The following is a 19,274-nucleotide window of genomic DNA, read 5'->3' as shown; positions in this document are numbered from 1 at the left end:
CTTGCTGACCTACTTCACTCTGTATGACAGACTCTCAGTCCATCCACCTCACTACAAATAACTCAGTTTCGTTCCTTTTTATGGCTAAGTAATATTTCATTGTACATATGTGCCACATCTTCTTTAGCCATTCATCTGCGATGCACATTTAGGTTGCTTCCATGTCCTGGCTATTGTATATAGTGCTGCAGTGAACATTGTGGTACATGTATCTTTTTGAATTATGATTTTCTCAGGGTATATGCCCAGGAGTGGGATTGCTAGGACATATGGTAGTTCTATTTTTAGATTTTTAAGGGACCTCCATACTATTCTCCATAGTGACTGTTCTAATTTACATTCCCACCAACAGTGCAGGAGGGTTCCCTTTTCTTCACATCCTCTCCAGTATTTGTTGTTTCTAGATTTTTTTGATGGTGGCCATTCTGACTGGTGTGAGGTGATACCTCATTGTGTCTTTGATTTGCACTTCTCTAGTGATTAGTGATGTTGAGCATCTTTTTGTGTGTTTGATGACCATCTGTATGTCTTCTTTAGAGAAATGTCTATTTAGGTCTCCTGCCCAGTTTTGGATTGGGCTGTTTGTTTTTTTTGCTTGTGAGCTACATGATCTGCTTGTATATTTTGGAAATTAATCCTTTGCCAGTTGCTTCGTTGGCAAAAATTTTCTCCCATTCTGAGGGTTGTCTTTTTGTCTTGTTCATGGTTTCTTTTGCTGTGGAAAAGCTATTGTTTTGTTAGGTCTCATTTGTTTATTTTTGTTTTTATTTCCATTACTATAGGAGGTGGGTCAAAAAGGATCTTGCTGTGATTTATGTCATAGAGTGTTCTGCTTATGTTTTCCTCTAAGAGTTTTATAGTGTCTGGCCTTACATTTAGGTCTTTAATCCATTTGGGGTTTATTTCTGTGTATGGTGTTAGGAAGTGTTCTAATTTCATTCTTTTACATGTAGCTGTCCAATTTTCTCAGCACCATTTATTGAAGAGACTGTCTTTTCTCCATAGTATATTCTTGCCTCCTTTGTCAAAGATAACGTGATTATATGTGCATTACCCTAGAGAATTTTCCTATTTGTACTCAGACACATGGAAGAGTATTGGGTACAGAAATGTTTGTAATTGCAAGAAATTGGGAACATTCTAAATGTCCCTTAATGGGAAAACAGGTGACCAGCATATTCATCAACAAGTACCATATAGCAAGTAACATGAGTTATCTGAACCTACTTCTATCAAGTAAAAAAGCAAGTTGCAGAAGCCTAGGTACAGTGTATATTCCTGATACAAAGTTTACAACATTCAAAACAACAAGATTTTTATGCATGCATCCAAATCTAGTGGAAGTGGGAATTGAGGAATGTGATTCTCTGGGGCTGGGGGGATGGGTTGAGTGGAAATTTGATCAGAAAGGGATACACTTGGAGCTGAAACTGCACCTATAATGTTTTGTTTCTTTAGAAACTGATAAAGCACATATCCAAAGAAATGCTAAGATTACTTAAAGTCTGGTGGATATACAGATGGTCATTATATTATCATTTATAGTTTTAAATATCTCATATTGGGAGGAGGAGGGTGGACCTTGGAAGAAAAACAGGAAGAGGGGAAAAATCAGCTGAGAACATTGGCCTTCTCCCCAAAGCAGCATAGTCACAAAGGGCATTCAAAGTTCAAGAAACTGCTAAACAAATACAAAAGCCTTGCACTGCGGACACCAGAGCCCCAACTGCCCAGCTCTGCCAGTAGCAGAGGGGATGCTGTATTTTGTTGCCTTTGTTGCCTGGCTGACCCCTGCCCTTCCTCACTGCTAATTAGCTCCCCCTCCCACTGCCTTTCTCTTTCAGTGCCTGCAGGAGGACTCTGACATCAAGACACACAGGCCTTTCATTGCGGTGATGACTACTCTTTGTGAATGTAAGGACCAGGTCAGCAAGAGCCTCACCAGGTGAGATCTCGGGTTTAGGATCCACAAGGGAGAGAATTCGGAACCTTTTGGATGTTTTGCTTCTCACAACCAGCTTCTCTGCTTCAGAATTGATCACTCTTCTTGGCTTCCAGATTTGGGGTTAAGCCATGCCCCATCTGCCTGGGAGATGCAGAGGATCCTGTTTGTCTGCCCTGTGACCATGTATTCTGCCAGCGCTGTGTCAAAGTTCACCTCACCCAAGGGCATATGGGATGCCCCTATTGTTCAACTGACTTGCCAGGCAACTTCTCTCCAACTGTTTCCCAGGAGCACAGGTAAAATACCCTCTCTCTTGAGAAAGCTTCTTTTTTTCTTCCTTTTTAATTTAATTTTAATTAATCTTAGAAAGCCTGACAGCAGAGGCGTGTCCGAAGAAAGACAACTAACTACTTATGTACCTTTATGAACACCTAGTGTCTCAAAATTATCCTCTCCCCAAGACACACATGTGCACAGATTAGGGAGAAAGAAAAATGAGAGAAAATAAACTGAAAAGTCATAAACTAAATAAAGCCATCACAGGAGACCCAAAGAGTTTAGATGCAACTGGTTTATCCTCTTGATGTGTAAATGCCATCCATGTTCTATGACCTGAGGATAAAGCAAGCTCTTGTCTGGCTCAGTGCCTTTCAGGACAATAGTTAAAATTAGCCCAAGTGGTTGGTTTTCCTTCCCGTTTTCCTCCCTTCTGATGCCTCCTAAAAGTGGAGCAGAAGGTAAGCCCAGTGGATGGGATCTTTGAGAATCTCTTGGGATATGAAGGCTATTGCTAGATGGTCCAGTGATTAAAGTGTTTCTCGAAAGAGCCAAGTGTATGTACTGTCTGTTGCACTTTTGGAGACCAGTTCTAATCAATGTAAGGAGATAACTTGCATGTTTTAATTTTTAAAAATTGCTGTCTAAATCCCAAAGCACCCTGTAGGGAGGGGTTCTGGAACACATTCTATAAGCCTTTTGACCTTGATTTTCAACCATTCCCAAGGGAGGTCATCAAGAAACATGCTCGCTTCCGGCAGATGTGCAATAGTTTCTTCGTGGACCTGGTTTCCACCATGTGCTTCAAGGATAATTCTCCACCTCAGAAGGATGTGGTCAACACTCTGCTGTCTTTACTCTTTGTAGAGAAGGAGCTCTTCCGAGAGGCTCCCCAACGTGAGTGGCTTTCTTCCTGTAGACTTAAAAATTCATTTCTTCATCTCAATCTTTATGTCTGATGTGACCGCTAATCTGCTTTTCTCCTTCTGGTTTAAGGACGCCGTGAACACACAAAATCTCTTTCTCCTTTTGATGATGTTGTGGATAAGACCCCTGTCATCCGCTCAGTGGTACTGAAACTGCTTTTGAAGTACAGGTGAGCACCATGAACGTGGAATTGCCTCTAGCATGCCTTGACTTCTTTTTATTCTCCTCGTGGCTTTTTCTTTGCTGCCAAGCATTCCTTGCAGAACCAGTAGCTAGTTCATGATTTGGGGAAGCTTTTTCAGCAAGAGACCCCCTGGTTCCGTTATCTGTATGGGTTGTGTCCTTGGCATATTCACATGTTGGCCATGAGTTCAGCACAGCCACAAGCACGTGGTTAGGAAGAAGACAGATTTGGGGGAAGGGCTCAGGGTGTTGTGACACGTGCAGGAAGCTGGGAGTCAGGAATCTGCGGTTCTCATCTCAGTTCCACAGCTGCAAAGTTTTGTGTTTTTTTGGATGATAACTTAGAATCTCCCCTCACCCTCCTTGCCCTTGATGTTGTCTTAAGTTTTGCTTCAGCTCTTAAGTTTCTCTGATTCTATAAATGGACAGAGAAGCCCATATGGTGCCTCAGCTCAAAGGTCTTGTCAAATGATGCTATGTTAGAAAATTCTTAGAAAGCTGATCTGTATTCAGAAGGCTTCTTTTGGAAGATACTTGGTATCCTCAGTCTGTGTTCTGACTTGACAGAGGACACCTTGAGGTGATGGTAAAAGTTCCAATAGAAACAACTGTTTCTAACTTAAATGTCTGGAAGGTGACTCAGGATGGAGATTCGATTTATGTTTAAGCATAGATCTGCTGCAGCCTGGTTCACGGACATTTTATTTTGCTGCCCCCCCCCCCTTTGTTTGTGAAATAGTCTTTTCAAACAGGATTCCTGGAGGGTTTTCAAATAAACTAATCTTAAAATACGTTTTGTTACAGAACTAGTATCTTACTATACCTGAAAATGGCTTCTAAGGCATATATAGAAAGAGTTGACTTGAGATGTAAAAAGAGTCTCTTTTGATATTCTGTGGGGGTTTTTTTTAAATTAATTTTGGTAAATGTGTGATATCTGTATTCATGTGAATCTCTTTGCTTAGAGAAAGGGAAAAGTATCATCAACATGCATACCTCTTGACATATAGTGTAGACACGTTAACATGAGTACAAACTACTTAAAGATAAACACTGTTCTGAAATATTTAGAGAACAAAATTTATAGAAATGATATTGAAATAAAAATCTTGAGACATAAAACACAGTTTAAAAATCTGCATTGTCATTCCCTGGGTTAGGAAATACTTGCTTCTGTCATTACTTTTGTGGTTTGAATATTTTCATGTATTAAGAATCAGTCAGACCACACTTAGACATACTTTGTGGAAACGTAGACATCCACTCCCTAGGCAGATCCATGCGTGGGACAACATTGACGAGACTGCAAATAACACTAAGATATTATCTGGCTTTTTCAACATGTTGATATTTGAACTGATGTTACTAAAGTAATGAAGGGTAACACTGCTAGCATCTTAGCAAGAGGAAAGCCCTGGTAGTGGCCACTGTTTCCATCACCACCAAGCACATATAGTTTTTAAAAATACCAGTTTCACTTAATGTCCTTGATGAAGCTATAAAAATTCTTAATTTTAGTAATTCTCTACCTTTGAGCATATGACTTTTCGATATTCTGTTGAAATGAGAGGTACACACAAAGCACTCTCTGGCTGCATACGAAGGTACAAGGTTATCTCAAGGGAAACCACTCATGCAGTTTTTGAGTTACATGCTAACCTGGTCACTTTTTTGTGCAATACTGCTTGTACTTGAAAGAATGACTGACAAATGACAAATATTCAGACCTGGGCATTTGGCAGGTGTTTTCTTGAAAACAAGCAAAGTGAGACTGTCACATGAGTGACAGCTGAGGGTTTTGTTGCTAATGATAAAATTCAAACTTTTAAGCAAATATGAAAATTTTGGAGGGAACTCCCTGGTGGTCCAGTGGTTAGGATGCCACCTTTTCATTCCCGAGGGCACAGGTTCAATCCCTGGTTGGGGAACTAAGATCCTGCAAGTCACATTGTGTGGCCAAAAAAAACAAAAATTAAAATAAAATTTTAGAAAATTTGTATCCTCCATTTGGAGCCTGTTTGCTTTCTAATACATACAGACTTTTCGATGATATTAATGAATGTGAGGTTTTTAAAAATATCTTGTAGAATAAAAATGTGTCAACATTTGCCAAATCTGCACAGCTCAGCGAACCAGTATTTTTGAAGTGACTGATGCTTGATGTTATAGAATTGCGCATTGATCAAAAGGAAATCCATTTGAAGCACAAGGCAGACCATTTGATTTTAATGTAATTGACTGTGAAACATATACTGATAGGGTTTCATTGCACATTACAAGTAACCTTTAGACGTTACCATTTATCAAGTTTTGATGTAGCCTCAAAGGAGAATATCCAGTTACCTGAAAAGACTACTAAAAGATTTCTCCCTTTCCAACTACATAATGTGTGAAACCAGATTTTCCTCATGTGATTATAATTCAATATAGTGCAACCAATTAGAAGCAGAAGCAGATTTGAGAATCCAGTGAACTTCTGTTAAGCCAGGAGTTAAAGAGATTTGCAGGAATAAAAAACAATACCCCTCTTCTTACTAATGAATTTTTGTTTTGGAAAAGATTTTTTTAAAATACTATTTATGTTAATATATGATGAGTTTAGTATGGTTTTTTTAAATGAATTGATAAACATTTTCAAATTTTTTCAGTTTTAATTTCTAATACTATAAATATCAATAGATGTAACCCACAGAAACAAAAGCTCTCTGGGGTTCTCAATAATTTTTAAGTCTGTAAAGGAGTCCTAGAGCCAAAAAGTTTGAGAACAGCTTATGTAAAATAGGGAATTTTTTATTCCTTCGAGTTGGTGCTAGAATATTCTTCATAAAATCATGTTACAAACTGTATATATACACATGTATGTATGTATATATATATATATATAATTGTGCAGGAGGGGGTATAGATAATAGATAGATAGATACTTTTTTTTTTTTTTTCGAAAAAATGAATTTCCAGACCTGAGCTAACCAAGTATAATATTTCTCCTTCCATAGCTTCCGTGACGTGAAGGATTATATTCAGGCTTACTTGTCCCAGTTAGAAAAGAAACCGTTCTTGGCTGAAGATAAAGCTGAATTGTACATGCTTTTTAGCAACTGCCTGGAGGTAAGCTGATTATCACCTCCCTGCATTTCTTTTGCAAACTCTGCAAACCATGTAGTTTATGCGATGAAATAGTGTTTTTCTGAAAATTTACAGTATATAATTTAGGTGGTAACGTTAACAGATACTCTGCTCTACGCAGGGGGAAAAAGTTTCAAAAACATTGCTTCTGCCCTGAGCAGTTGTATATATTGGCATTTATGTGCACGTGCAAGAGGGGGAAAAAAGTGTAGAAGAATGTGCCACCAAAGCTGACGATGCCTATCTCCAGGTGGTGAGATTATGAATGCTTTTAATTTTTATTCTCTTCATATTTTTCTTATTTCCAAAACTCTTACAATGTGTATGAAAAAATTAGATGAAAAATTTTTTCATCATAGCTTTTCTTTTTCCCCGTCTTCTTGCCCTTAAAATAAAAAGGGATATTAGTTTTCCATGATTCAAAAAATGTGCACTCAAACCCATAACACTGTTCTTTATCCTTCCTGCATTCTCCAGGACCGCACAGTGGAAATTTCGAAGGTGGGGGACTCACAAATAAAAAAGAATAATATCCTTTCTTTCTGGTTCTATGTTTCCTAGGATTCAATACATGAGAAGAGTAGTACTTTCTCCATAAGGGATGAATTGAAATATCTAAGAGAAGAAGGCCAGTTCCTTAAGATGTACAGGCCAGTGGGATGTAGCCGAGAGCCCGCCAGCGAGGCCTCGGTGGAGTACCTGCAAGAGATGGCCCGCATCCGCCTCTGTCTTGACAAGGCTTCTGAGATCCTCTCCGAGCTTCAGGATGGCTCAGGCAGGTCTTCTTCCGAACTTTCTTGACCCCAGGCTGGAAGCCCCCATGATTTAGAAATTCAGAAAGTGCAGGAAGCTGGTTCTCAGAGTAATACTGGTCTGTACTGTGTCCCCTTTCTTATAGATTAGTTCTTTTACTGTGAATTCCTAAAGGGGAGGCCCTGGAGCTTTTATAAGCCTCTTTTCCAGTTAGCTACCAAGTACCCTCAGCCATCACTTTGCCTTTCTCTTTGGCTCTGCAGAGGTGGCGGAAGAGAAGCGTCGCTACCTGCGGCAGGTGGAGCACTTCTGTGCCCGGGTCCAGAATGACTGGTACCGAGTGTACCTGGTGAGGAAGCTCACTAGCCAGCAGGGGATGGAGTTTGTGCAGAGCCTCTCCAAACAGGGCCATCCGGCTCACTGGGTGTTCCCCAGGGAAGTCATTGCACAGCAGGTGAGAAGGGTGGTCCCAGCAGCCCCAGTGCTATCTCAGCTCCACTGCCTCCCCCCACCCCCAGAGGCAGGGCTGCTGGCCCTCCATTCCTCTCTGACCTTTTCCCACATCCATTGTGGGAAATGCATGCATCTCTTCTGGTCTGATCCTCTGTCTCTGTGCTTCTGTTGATTGACCCAGCTTGTGATCATGTTTAGACCTTCTGCCTAGGGGAAGGACGTGTGTGCACGTGAGCATATGTGTGTGTTTCTGGTTTGTCACCTACCTACAGAGCATATATAGGCATCACTTCTGATTGAGTTCGACACAGGGAAAGCAAAAGAATGATTCTGTGGCTCTGGCTTTTAGCACATTGAAAGTCATTCAGCTGGGGATTTCCCTGGTGGCGCAGTGGTGAAGTCTCCACGCTCCCAATGCAGGGGGCCTGGTTCAATCCCTAGTCAAGGAACTAGATCCCACATGCATGCTGCAACTAAGAGTCTGCTGCCACAACTAAGGAGCTCGCATGCCACAACTAAGTTTATCCTCAGCAGGCAAGACGGGAAAGGACTATGGATGACAGAGTTGTAGTCATTTTGGCTTCAGGGCTGCTCAGTGGTCCTTTCCTAGTGCTCAGAAATGAATGGATTTTTCTTGTGCTGGGGTTACAAAAACGGCACTAAAAATCCTAGGTTGTCTTTGCTCCCAGCTGGAGCTTAGGGCTAACGTACTGAAGTCCTTTGGCACTCTACTCAGCGCAGAAGGAAAGCAGCCACAAGGTCACCTCCGCCAGATTTTTACCCACTCCCCCTCTTCACCTAGTGAGGATGAGGTGCTTCCCAAACAGCAGTGGGATGTCATGCCTTGGTCTGGACCCGGAAACTGGGTTCAGCTGCCTTTAAACCTCTAATGATTCCCTGGTTCCTTTACCTATCAAGAAGGTTCTTTGCTAAGCATCCCCCACACTGTCCCCAACATGATTAACCCGTGTGTTCCTGGGGTTGCAGAAGGATCATCCAGGCCAGATGGATCGGTATCTGGTGCATGGGGACGACTACAAGGCTCTCCGCGATGCAGTGGGCAAAGCCATTCTGGAGTGCAAGCCCCTGGCCATTGAGACCGCTCTGGAGGTAGGACGGGCAGGGGGCTGATCTGCATACACAGTGGCCGCTCAGAGCCTAAGTCTCGTCTTGTTGGTGTCAAATGATGCAGCGGAAGAGGTCCCACAGGGTGACATGCTGCATCAGAAGTCCTATGCTCACAGCCTCGAAGGCTCACCTGGCAAACAGGGGAGTGGCAGAGGTGGATTTGGGTTGGTGGGTTTGCACGAGGCCACCAGCAGCTCCTGTAGGATTCATTTATGGGCATTACTTTCTTTGAGATCCTGCTGAGAAGTCACTTCCTCCAAGATTCCTCTGCTCTGACATGTGACAACACAGGAAGCAAAACCTGTATCTGTGTAGCCTCTAATGCCCATAGAGGCATATGCATGTGTTTATTTTAATAGATGCAGGGTTTTTAGAATCTAATCTTGAAATTGTTCTGGTCTTGTTTCCTTTCTGAGTCCTTGCTTACCTTGGCATTTTGCTGGGAAAAGAGGAAATAAATATCTTACCTCTACTCAGGAAAAGTTCCTAGGACCAGTGAAATAGAAAGAGAACAGACGTTGATCTCTGTTACTTGTGTTGGAAGCTACCTGATAAATGTGCACTGAGCTTAATATGAGAATGTTTATGGACAGTTGTTTTCCAGAGATGGTCCTTGAGGTACAGGGTCGCAGGTGCCCAGGGTCTTGGGAAAGGCTCCCTCACCCTCTCCAAGGCTTAAGGGCTGATCTCATTCCATATTCGCATACGAATCACATGGGATTCTGGCCCTGAGCTAGGTTTTTAAAAGTCTCACTTGCTGTCCTGTCTTTTTCAGGCCTGCAAGAGCTCCACGACTCAGCAGGCTGTCTACCTACTGTTAGCACTTTTCAGAGAGGTCACAACTCTGAAAAGTGCAAACCTTCATCCTAAGCCACAGGTGAGTATCAGCCTTCAGGGCTGTGTTCATAGTCTCAAAATTTGGAGGGACTTTTCCAATAGAGGTAAAAGTCACAGACGCCAATTATGCCCATAATATTTAAAAATCTGGGATTGGGGTTTTCAGCCTTCTTATGTGGAGGAACTACTTTCTGGTTCACCCAAAGCTTTCAGAGTAGCAGTTAAACTAAAGTCAAGAACATAAGATAATGTTTTCCAAAATAGAATTATCAAAATTATTGCTTGGGTATGTGGTCTCTGTCTTTGTAAAGCAGAATACTCTTCTCTGGATAATTTCTCTTCAAATGGCAATCATTTAGCCATTCTAAACTTGATTTAAAAAAAGTTTAATGCAAATAACTTTAGTTAGTTAGTTAGTTAGTTATTTCTGGCTGCTCCCTGTGGCTTGTGGGATCTGAGTTCCCCAACCAGGGATTGAACCTGCACCCTCTGCAGTGAAAGCATGGCGTTCTAACCACTGGACAACCAGAGAATTCCCCTTAAACTTAATATTTGATAGGTATTTGGTATCACAAATGTATGAGTAACGTACGAGCAAACCTTTGGCTTTCTCTTACTATTCACATAATATTCTTCTTTCATGTATTTTCATTTTTTTCCTGTCAGCATTGTGAGGCTATGGAGAAATTCATTGAGGAAAGCAAGACCTTGTCTCCTGATATCAGACGTTTTGCAATATCCCTTGTGAACAATGAACTACCCCTGCTGAGGACGGGTCCTGGGGACAACAGCCTTGAAGGGACAGTAACAGAAATGGCTATTCATGCTGCAACCATCCTTCTCTGTGGACAAAGCAGAGTCTTGGAACCCCTGAAGAATTTGGCCTTCTCCCCAGACCTCATGGCGGTAAGACTGGGATACGACTGCAACCATGTTCACAGAAAAAACTTTAGAGACCCAGCTAGTGCCATGGAAACTGTTGAGCCTGTTTATCTTCTAGATTCTCCATCTGCCTCTGTCTCGCTTGACCCTTTAGTCCACAGTGATGGTGAAAATCTTGCCTTGCCCTTTGTTATTTCATGGAGAGCTGTTCTATGTTCTTCACAGAGAGCTTTTGAGGTCAAGAAGAAAGAAAATCAAGGTCACGTTCTTACTCGAGGCCTCTTGCTGAGCAGCGACAGCCAATTGATATGCTCACTTAGCTAAAGCCAGCTCTTCTCTTTTGACTTTTCAGAATGCCTTTCTTCCAACGATGCCTGAAGACTTGCTGGCTCAAGCTAGGTATTGGAAGGGTCTGGAAGGAGTCCGTTGGTACAGTAAGTGTTGGCGTGAGGTGGAATCCCGGTCCTGAGCTTTGGAGAGCATCCTAAAACCCCATGAGATGTTAGTATAGAATTAGGGTCCATGGGTTTGTCCCAAAGGTCCTCATGTGCCTGCCTCCTTCTGCCATGGTCGCCCTTGCAGAACAGGAGCAGCTTGCAGGAACTGGTACCCTGCTGACTGTGGGTGAGCCAGATCATTTTTTTTTCTTAGTTACAGGGAGAGGGTCCTTTAGGGTGCACTTCAGTTCCCTGAAATATGCCTTTTGGGGAGAAGGAGGCACTGGAAACCACATCAGAGGCTCAGTCAAGGGCCAGCTCACGATACAACCAAGTTTTTAACCCAAAGATGGTTCTTTTAGAAATATAGAACTGAAGGAGAAAATAATATAATCCATGACTTTATGTAAATTTTGTTGTTGCCTTGAGTAGATAATCTTTTAAAACTCATTTTGAAAGTTGTTATAAAACCTGCTCATAGCAAAAAAAAGATTAAAAAAAATCGAAAAGAATAAATAGGAAGGTATAAAATTCTCTTCTCCCTGCCGCCAAAAGTAACCCCTGGTATGAGCCTGTAATGTAGTTTCTCTTTGCTTTGTGAAATTAAATGCAGACGTTATTTTTCATTGACACCAGTTGAGCTCCCAGTGTGTGTCAAATATCTAAAAAGCAAACCAGCGAAGTTCAAGATTTCTGGTAACATGCTCGGGACCAGAGAGGAGGGAGTTAGCTTTCCCTCTTCACTGTGGGTCATTAGGTGAAACCTCACCAACCAACATGTGTCCTGTTCTTTTAACAGCATGTCCCAATGGTCACGCGTGCTCTGTAGGAGAGGTGAGTCTTGGTATTCAGGGTAGGGTTTGCGGGGTTCAAACTGTGTGTTCCACCAGGTCTGAGGACGGGGGCCGTGGAGGAGGAGGATAATGAGGGACCTTTCGGGAGAACATAGACTCATTTTGCCTACTGTTCTAGGAATTATAACTAAACATCCAAATGGTACTAAGGTTTTCTAGCCAGGGTTTCTCAACCTCAGCCCTCTGGACATAATGCCTTATCGTGGGCTAGCCTGGGCTTTGTTGGAGGTTTAGAAGCATTCCTGGCCTCAGCTCACCAGATGGCAGTAGTATCCTGTTCCACACAGTGTGACAAACAAAACTGCCTCCCTATATGGCCAAAGGTCCCTTGAAAGGCAAAACTGCAGGACAAGAACCACTGCTGGCCATCCTTTCTGGCCACTGCAGCACAGGATCAGTGACAGAGGCCTTTATGTGATGACAAAGTGTTGACTAGACCATAGCCTGGATTACTAGCCTAGAGAGGAGACGGGGTCTAGATACCAAAGGAGAGGAAAATGAGACACATAGCTTGTAAGCCCGTGGGGGGAAGATCTGTGTATTGTTCATCTCTCAATCCCAGAGCATCTAGCCAGGACCCTTCATAGTATCAGCCATACTTGCTCAGAACAGGCAAGTGTTGAATTTGAAACAGACAAATGTTATTTAATAAATAAATAAGCAACATGGAGGATAAACCTGATGTATGCTTTTCACCTTATCTTTCTGATCGTCTCACTTCCTTGTCCATGAAAAGGGATTAAAATAGATTCTTCCTAAGACTGTTCCCAGCCCTGAAATTCTGTGGTCTGGGAATCTGAGACTGGTTTGGTTTGTGACAGACTGTTATTCAGTGTATATAGTAGCCCACAGTCTGGTTTTGAAAAATGAGCCTTTGGGAGTAGTACATCATATGGTTACATTTTTTTAAAATAAAAAAGTCCAAATGGTGTTAAGACAATCAGTTTGGAAGCTACTGTGGTATTCCTGGTGTTAGATAATGCAGCAGTAAGCCCAGGGTGATAGGTCGGGGAATGAATGGAAAACAGTGATGAATATAAGAAAGGAAGATTGAGTTTTACATGTTTGTCTACAAAGTGACTATTTGGGAATAAAACTTAAATTGTCTCTATTTTTAAAAAATCTCAATTTGCCCACATACAACATAGTTGGCATGGAGTGCCTGCCCTGTCTCCCAGGACTCCTGCAACCCCACCTGACATACACATCCACTAAAGGAAGCAATCGTAGTGGCGACTGCTACCTCCTGTGGTAAGTTTGTGCTCGTTTGCACAATGGTGTTTGTCCACGCTGAGCTGGGGTCACATTTGTGTTTATCCTAGTGTGGCCTGCCGATGGAACAGAGCGTTTGTGTTGACTGTGGGGCTCCAGTTGGAGGGATTAATCACAGACCGAAGGACGGATTTCATGTTATCGAGTATGTAAAATGTTACTTCCTTTCTCAGTAGTCAGACCATGGGCTTTGGGGCTGTTTCTATTCCAGCTGATAAATCAATACTAAATATAGTACCAAGTAGTATATTACATTTGGACCTGGGTCATGTGGGTATCAACACCAAGGTCCCTGTGGTCATTCAGTAGTGAGGCATTTGATCTGTCATTGACTAACTGGGCTTTTAATGCAAAGCAGACCGTGCGTTAATACTTATTAACATTAATACTTGTTAATTCAAATGTCTTCCATTTGAGTGTTGGGCACAACCCCTGTAGAAATTGCTTGACCTAAACAGGTGACCAAATTCAGAGGGACATTTAAGTCTGTCACTTATTAACTCTCTTAGCTTTTTTTTTTTTTTTTTTTGAGAAAAATAGAGGAGACATAGTCCATCTTATCAAACATTTCAGAATCCAGCTAAAAATTTGATCATAATCCCACACTTGCCCATGAGACGAGTGTGGTTATAAATGCTCCCTTAATAGGAGGTGTGACCTCTCTGTGTTCATCATATATTCTAGCTATTTTGGTGCAGTCACAGTTTAAAATATTCTAACCTGTTATCTCCATAAACTATAAGAATGTCCTAGAATCTTCAATATCTTTGCAACTGAACATACCCATCACACTGCACCTCCCATCTGGGTGTGATGCCAAATCCTTTGCCAGACCTTGGATCCCAGTCTTTTTTTTTTTAACATTTTATTTATTTAATTAATTTATTTTTGGCTGTGTCAGGTCTTAGTTGCGACATGTGGGATCTCTGTTGCGGTGTGCAGGCTCCAGAGCACTTGCTCAGTAGTTTCGGTGTGAGGGCTTAGTTGCCCCATGGCATGTGGGATCTTAGTTCCCTGACCAGGGCTCGAACCCATGTCCCCTGCATTGGAAGGTGGATTCTTGACCGCTGGACCACCAGGGAAGCCCTGGATCCCCGTTTTGGATTTGGGAAAAGGAGAACATTGTGTACATAATCCCATGTGAATGTTAGCTATTCCAAACTCTGACTGTCCTTTGCCTGCCTGTGCCCCACACAACGATTCACTGGAAGAAGCAGGTCCAGACCTCCATCCTGACACATAGCCCCAGGAATAGCACAAAGAGCCAGTTTTTTATGCTTTCAAAATTATTTCATATTATTTTTTTTATTGATGTACAATATTATATGTTACATATAACATCGAGGAATTCACAATTTTAAAGGTTATGCTCCATTTATACTTACTATAAAATATTGGCTATATTCTCTGTACTGTACAGTATGTCCTTGTAGTTTATTTTATACGTAGTAGTTTGCACCTCTTGACTCCCTCCCATTACACTGCCCCTCCTCCCTTCCCTCTCCCCACTGGTAACCACTGCTTTCACAAACAGCCACTTTACACTGTTGTGGGCTTTTAGCCAGAAAGGTCAGTCTATAAAGAAAAAGACTTAGGAAGGTGGTCTAGGACTTCCCTGGTGGTCCAGTGATTAAGATGCCACGTTTCCACTGCAGGGGGCGTGGGTTCGATCCCTGGTCAGGGAAGTTACACATGCTGCATGGTGTTGCTCCCCGCCCCGCCCCCCCTGCCCCCCCGAAAAATAAGTTTTCTAATATAGGAGAGTGGTCTAGCCTTAGTAGAATAAGTAACTTAACACTGTTTTCTTCAAAACTCTGAATCCAGTCTCCACGTCCTAAGAATCTCAAATGTGCCCCCAGAGCCAAGAAGAAATGGTCATCTTCGGCCTTCACCCTGTCTTCTCTTGCCCTTTCTAGAAACGAGGTGGACAGAACTCAGACTGGCCACGTGCTGGGAAACCCAGCACCCAGAGGCGAGGCCATGATATCTGACCGAGAGCTGTCCCCAGTGGTCTTCCTTCTCATCCGGCTACTCACTCACTTGGCGATGCTTTTGGGAGCCACCCAGAGTCCCCAGGTAGAGTATTGCGCTGCTCGATCACGTGTTTAGTTTCTACAGTAGGTTGTTTTTTTTTTTTTTTTTTTTTTTTTTCAGTGAATCCTTTTGTCTTAAAAGTCCTAGCTGGTTCCTGGGAAGGCCCTGCAGGGTCCTGCTTGGTTTCATTGTGACTAACCCCTTTCCCGCTCCAGAGTTCTCTGATTCTGCCCTTTGAAACAGGAGACTACTTCCTGTGTGTGAATGCTGTGAGGTTTGTGTATTGTGCCCTTACTGACATCAGAGGCATAAACTATTTAGGGAGTGTGGGGAAGATCTGAGGGGCAGAAATGCTTGGATGAGGGAAAAGAGATTAATAAATTTGTCCACTCCTTCCTTTCAGAGAGTATGAATGTATTGCTTCTCAGATAAGTACCTCTTCCCAGTAGAAACAAGCAACTATTTTCATACTCCTCTTTGAAGTTTCAATTTGTGGTTGTAGGGGTTCTCATGAATTAGTTTGGTATTGGCAACAGTAACACACGAGGAATGCTTTGCTTCACAATATAAAACAAATCTTATTAGCCTACATTTATTTGTGCATGTAGGTCCAGATGAAACATGTTGAAGCCTGATACCAATTTTTTTCCCCATAGAAGGCTTAAGGTTTATTCTAAAAGTAACTTGTTGAAAGTTTAAAAAAGGAAACTATTGTAAAAGACAGAGAACTAACAGGGTGATATCAATATGACCTCAAGTTAACCATATTTAATAGCAATTCTTTACTTTGACAATTAGATGGAAATCGAACATTAGAATTAAAACTTTTATATAAAAATATTTTAAAAGGTTTAATTAAAATCAAAATTGAAATAAAAATTAGCATTATTTAAACCATTTTGGTCTGAATTTTTAATTGTCATTCTTGTAATTTGTACTTGACTTTTAAATTCTAATAAATCATTTGCAGTGTTTAATAAATCATTTAAAATAGTTGAAAGAAATAAAATAGAAAGTTCTAACCACTTCCTTATGGAGCATAACCTTTAAAATTGTGGATTTCAAATGTGTCATTGTTACGTAATGCACAGCGTAATATAAAATTCACATATCCTAATTTTTCCCACTGTGGCCTATGGTAGTAAGGCGGAACTATTTGTCAGATTATGTGAAATCAGTTTTTAATGAACAGCTCTATGTCTCTGGTCCACACCTGGGAATGGAGAGGCTAAAATAACCAGGATTTTACCTGTCTTTGCTGCAGCTCTGGGGAAGAAAGAAGGAGCACGTTGCATTTCCTCTAAGTTAATTAACTATTATAGCAAAACGTTCAGGCTTTGAAAATTCTTTATTTCACACTGACGATATAGAAGGTAGTTGTTTTCAGACTGTGGTCATTTCTGCTCCTCAGCCTTCTGTCGCCTCTGCTGTTTGAATCACACTGACATGCCTCCTAGAGACTGTCCTCTGGCTCGGGGCGGGTTCTTCACCCCTCCTGACCTCTCCTGAACTTGCCATCTCCTCTTCAAGCAAGATCTTGCTTGACATTTTGTCCCCTTGCCCCCGCAGGCTTTGATAAACATCATTAAGCCTCCGGTGAGGGATCCAAAAGGGTTTCTGCTGCAGCATATCCAGAGAGACCTGGAGCAGTTAATGAAGACGCTGGGAAGGAGCGTGGATGAAACCGCCAGCGTGGTGCACCTTGTGCTGTGCCACCTCCTCAGAGAGAAGGACCACAGTGAGGAGCCGGGAGGGGGGCCAAGGGCCGTGGGGCACAGCCAGCAGAGGAAGCAGCACACTCCTCTGAGCCCAGAGGGAGGGGAAAGGGAAACAGGAAGACATGCACCTTCCAGAGAGTGGGGGAGGGGAGGGCTTGCCTGGCTTTTCCATTGACCCCCTGCTGGGTTTGTTCAGAGTGTTAAAATGCCAGTGTATTTGGGAGGCTTTAGTTTCAAAAATCAGCCTTGGATGTTGTTCACCCACTTTATGGGGAACATATTGATACGTGGTCCAAAACAGATGACATGTGTTAAAGAAACATCACCATCAGAGAGACTAATGTTTGATAAGTGCTTGGAACTTGGTCTCTTTGTACATCTGTCCTGTTTTTTTTTGGAGGGGGGAGAAGCATCTGCTTTTCCTAAAAAAAGACTGCAGTTGTGGGCTGATTTAATATGTGTACGTGTCCACAATTTGTTGCATGAAAAAGCAGCCTAACAACTAGTATGTTCGCCGAGCTAATTTTTCTACTTTAAAATTTAAAATCCACACAGAAAGAAAAGGTCTGTAAGACAAGTTAGTAAGAGGGTTATCTCTGAGTGGTGGAATTAAGAACAGTTTTGTTTTCTTTTTCTTATCTGCAAAAATCTTTTAAAATTACCACTGTAAGGACAATGTTATTTAAAATAATAACAATAGCAATTAAAAGTTCTGCCACTTCACAGGAAAATCCATTCCCACTTCAGGAGCGTTTTTGGCCAGAAACCAACATCAGTATATATTTTCCATTTAGCAAAAACTGATTTTATTTTAAGCCTCTCATTCTAGTGCAGTTTCAAACTAGGTAAGCTCATCCAGTATCATACTGACAAAGTGACCAAATTCTAGACGCATGCTGACAGTTTCCACAGCACTCTGCATCACGCAGGCATCCACAGGGTCCCATATCCATCCTTAAGCCCAGGTGGCAGCAGCTGAGATGGCTGGTGCTACCATTGGCCACCATGATTTTGCCCCTGGGCTTCTGATTTAAAGTACTGTCCTTTCAGTAATGTTGTTCAGAATGGCTTTAAGGTTATGTGGGTTAGAGTTTTTAGAGCTCAAAGTATCTTCATGAAGATCATGAGGTTGGTGGTAGCAGCAGGAACCATTTTTAAATGCTCAGGTTAAGAAGATATACCTGCCCCTGCCCACCAAATGATCATTATTTCAATTTAACATTTATTTAGTGTTTATGCAGGCTGCTGTGGTTTTTGTTTCTTGGGTAACAGATGCATTTTTCTTTGTAGGGTCTTTAAATTTTGACGCAAAATTGTCAACCCGAGAAAAGAGGAATAGCTGGGAAAAGTTTGTGGAGGCTATTATTCTGCCCGTACTAGAGGTAAGTGATGATTAGCTACGGGGCTACTTTGGGAAAGTAGGGGAGGGTGTTTCCTGGGCCTCTACTAAATGCTTGGTCTGTTGTCCCTTCTGGAAGTGTCCCTTATTGAATCCCTAGGCTAAGCCACAGACTTAGGTGTTCTCTACCTGGTCACCCCACCCTCCTGTTGTCCCCCTCATCCTGTCCCTTCCCAAGGCTGGTTGGTGTGTCAGATTGAGGATTTACTGGGAGTCCAGTAATTGCAGGCAGTAGTTTTCTCTCCGTTACTTTTTACAGCAGAACATGAGAGCAACAGGCAGAGAAATAAACCGTGTTAGATGAGAATGTTACTGAGAATAACTAAGCCCATCAGGAAATAAAAGTCATCAAGTAAAATAATAGTAATAAAATAAAGGTCTCTGAGGAATCCCCTGGTGGTCCAGTGGTTAGGACTCCACGCTTCCACTGCTGGGGGCACGGGTTTGATCCCTGGTTGGGGAACTAAGCTCCCACATGCTGCATGGTGAGATCAAAAAGTTTAATTTAATTTAATTTAATATGGGACTCTGAGACTCATTCTGTTTCGGCAGACAAAAAGCTACAAATAAGGAACACATAAATTATAATAAAAGATAGGAAATGTGAATATTTGATTATGGGCTGAAATGAGGAGAGCAGGTCCCCGAATCTGCCCACTGGTAAGGTCACTAGGTGTCTAGCCTGTCTGCAGTAGCATCTCACTTCCAGATCCCATGTCGCTTTCCTCACCCAGCATCTAGATAAAACCCTCCTGGCTGTGAACGCTCGGATCAGCCAAGATGAGCGCATTAGCTCCAACCCTGTGGCCAAAATCGTGTACGGTGACCCAGTGGCCTTCCTGCCCCACCTGCCCCAGAAGAGCGTGGTTCACTGCTCTAAGATGTGGAGCTGCAGGAAAAGGATCACCATTGAGTACCTCCAGCACATCGTGGAGCAGAAGAACGGCAAAGAAACACTACCCATCCTTTGGAAGTTCCTACAGAAGGTGAGGCTCCCCTCGCCATGAACGCTGCCTACGTGTCCCCTGAAGACCTGAAGGCCCCACTCTC

General features: G+C 42.3%; 1 protein-coding gene across 3 annotated transcripts in view; it reads left to right on the top strand.

Annotated features, from left to right (window-relative positions):
- RNF213 (ring finger protein 213) overlaps window positions 1–19,274 on the top strand; it is a 110,906-nt gene that overhangs the window by 84,104 nt on the left and 7,528 nt on the right. For all 3 annotated transcript variants that reach the window (XM_057715054.1, XM_057715055.1, XM_057715056.1), the window contains exons 45-61: window positions 1,845–1,945; window positions 2,059–2,241; window positions 2,949–3,118; window positions 3,218–3,317; window positions 6,328–6,439; window positions 7,019–7,232; window positions 7,474–7,664; window positions 8,651–8,773; window positions 9,567–9,668; window positions 10,295–10,534; window positions 10,863–10,944; window positions 11,747–11,781; window positions 13,124–13,218; window positions 14,990–15,149; window positions 16,677–16,845; window positions 18,116–18,207; window positions 18,959–19,210. In XM_057715054.1, coding sequence (XP_057571037.1) covers window positions 1,845–1,945; window positions 2,059–2,241; window positions 2,949–3,118; window positions 3,218–3,317; window positions 6,328–6,439; window positions 7,019–7,232; window positions 7,474–7,664; window positions 8,651–8,773; window positions 9,567–9,668; window positions 10,295–10,534; window positions 10,863–10,944; window positions 11,747–11,781; window positions 13,124–13,218; window positions 14,990–15,149; window positions 16,677–16,845; window positions 18,116–18,207; window positions 18,959–19,210 — 2,421 coding nt within the window. The remainder of the gene's footprint in view (window positions 1–1,844; window positions 1,946–2,058; window positions 2,242–2,948; window positions 3,119–3,217; window positions 3,318–6,327; window positions 6,440–7,018; window positions 7,233–7,473; window positions 7,665–8,650; window positions 8,774–9,566; window positions 9,669–10,294; window positions 10,535–10,862; window positions 10,945–11,746; window positions 11,782–13,123; window positions 13,219–14,989; window positions 15,150–16,676; window positions 16,846–18,115; window positions 18,208–18,958; window positions 19,211–19,274) is intronic.

The sequence above is a fragment of the Hippopotamus amphibius genome, chromosome 17, assembly GCF_030028045.1.
Source record: "Hippopotamus amphibius kiboko isolate mHipAmp2 chromosome 17, mHipAmp2.hap2, whole genome shotgun sequence".
NCBI lineage: Eukaryota > Metazoa > Chordata > Mammalia > Artiodactyla > Hippopotamidae > Hippopotamus > Hippopotamus amphibius.
Note: the sequence above shows the minus strand (reverse complement) of the source record. Positions and strands in the feature narration are given on the sequence as shown.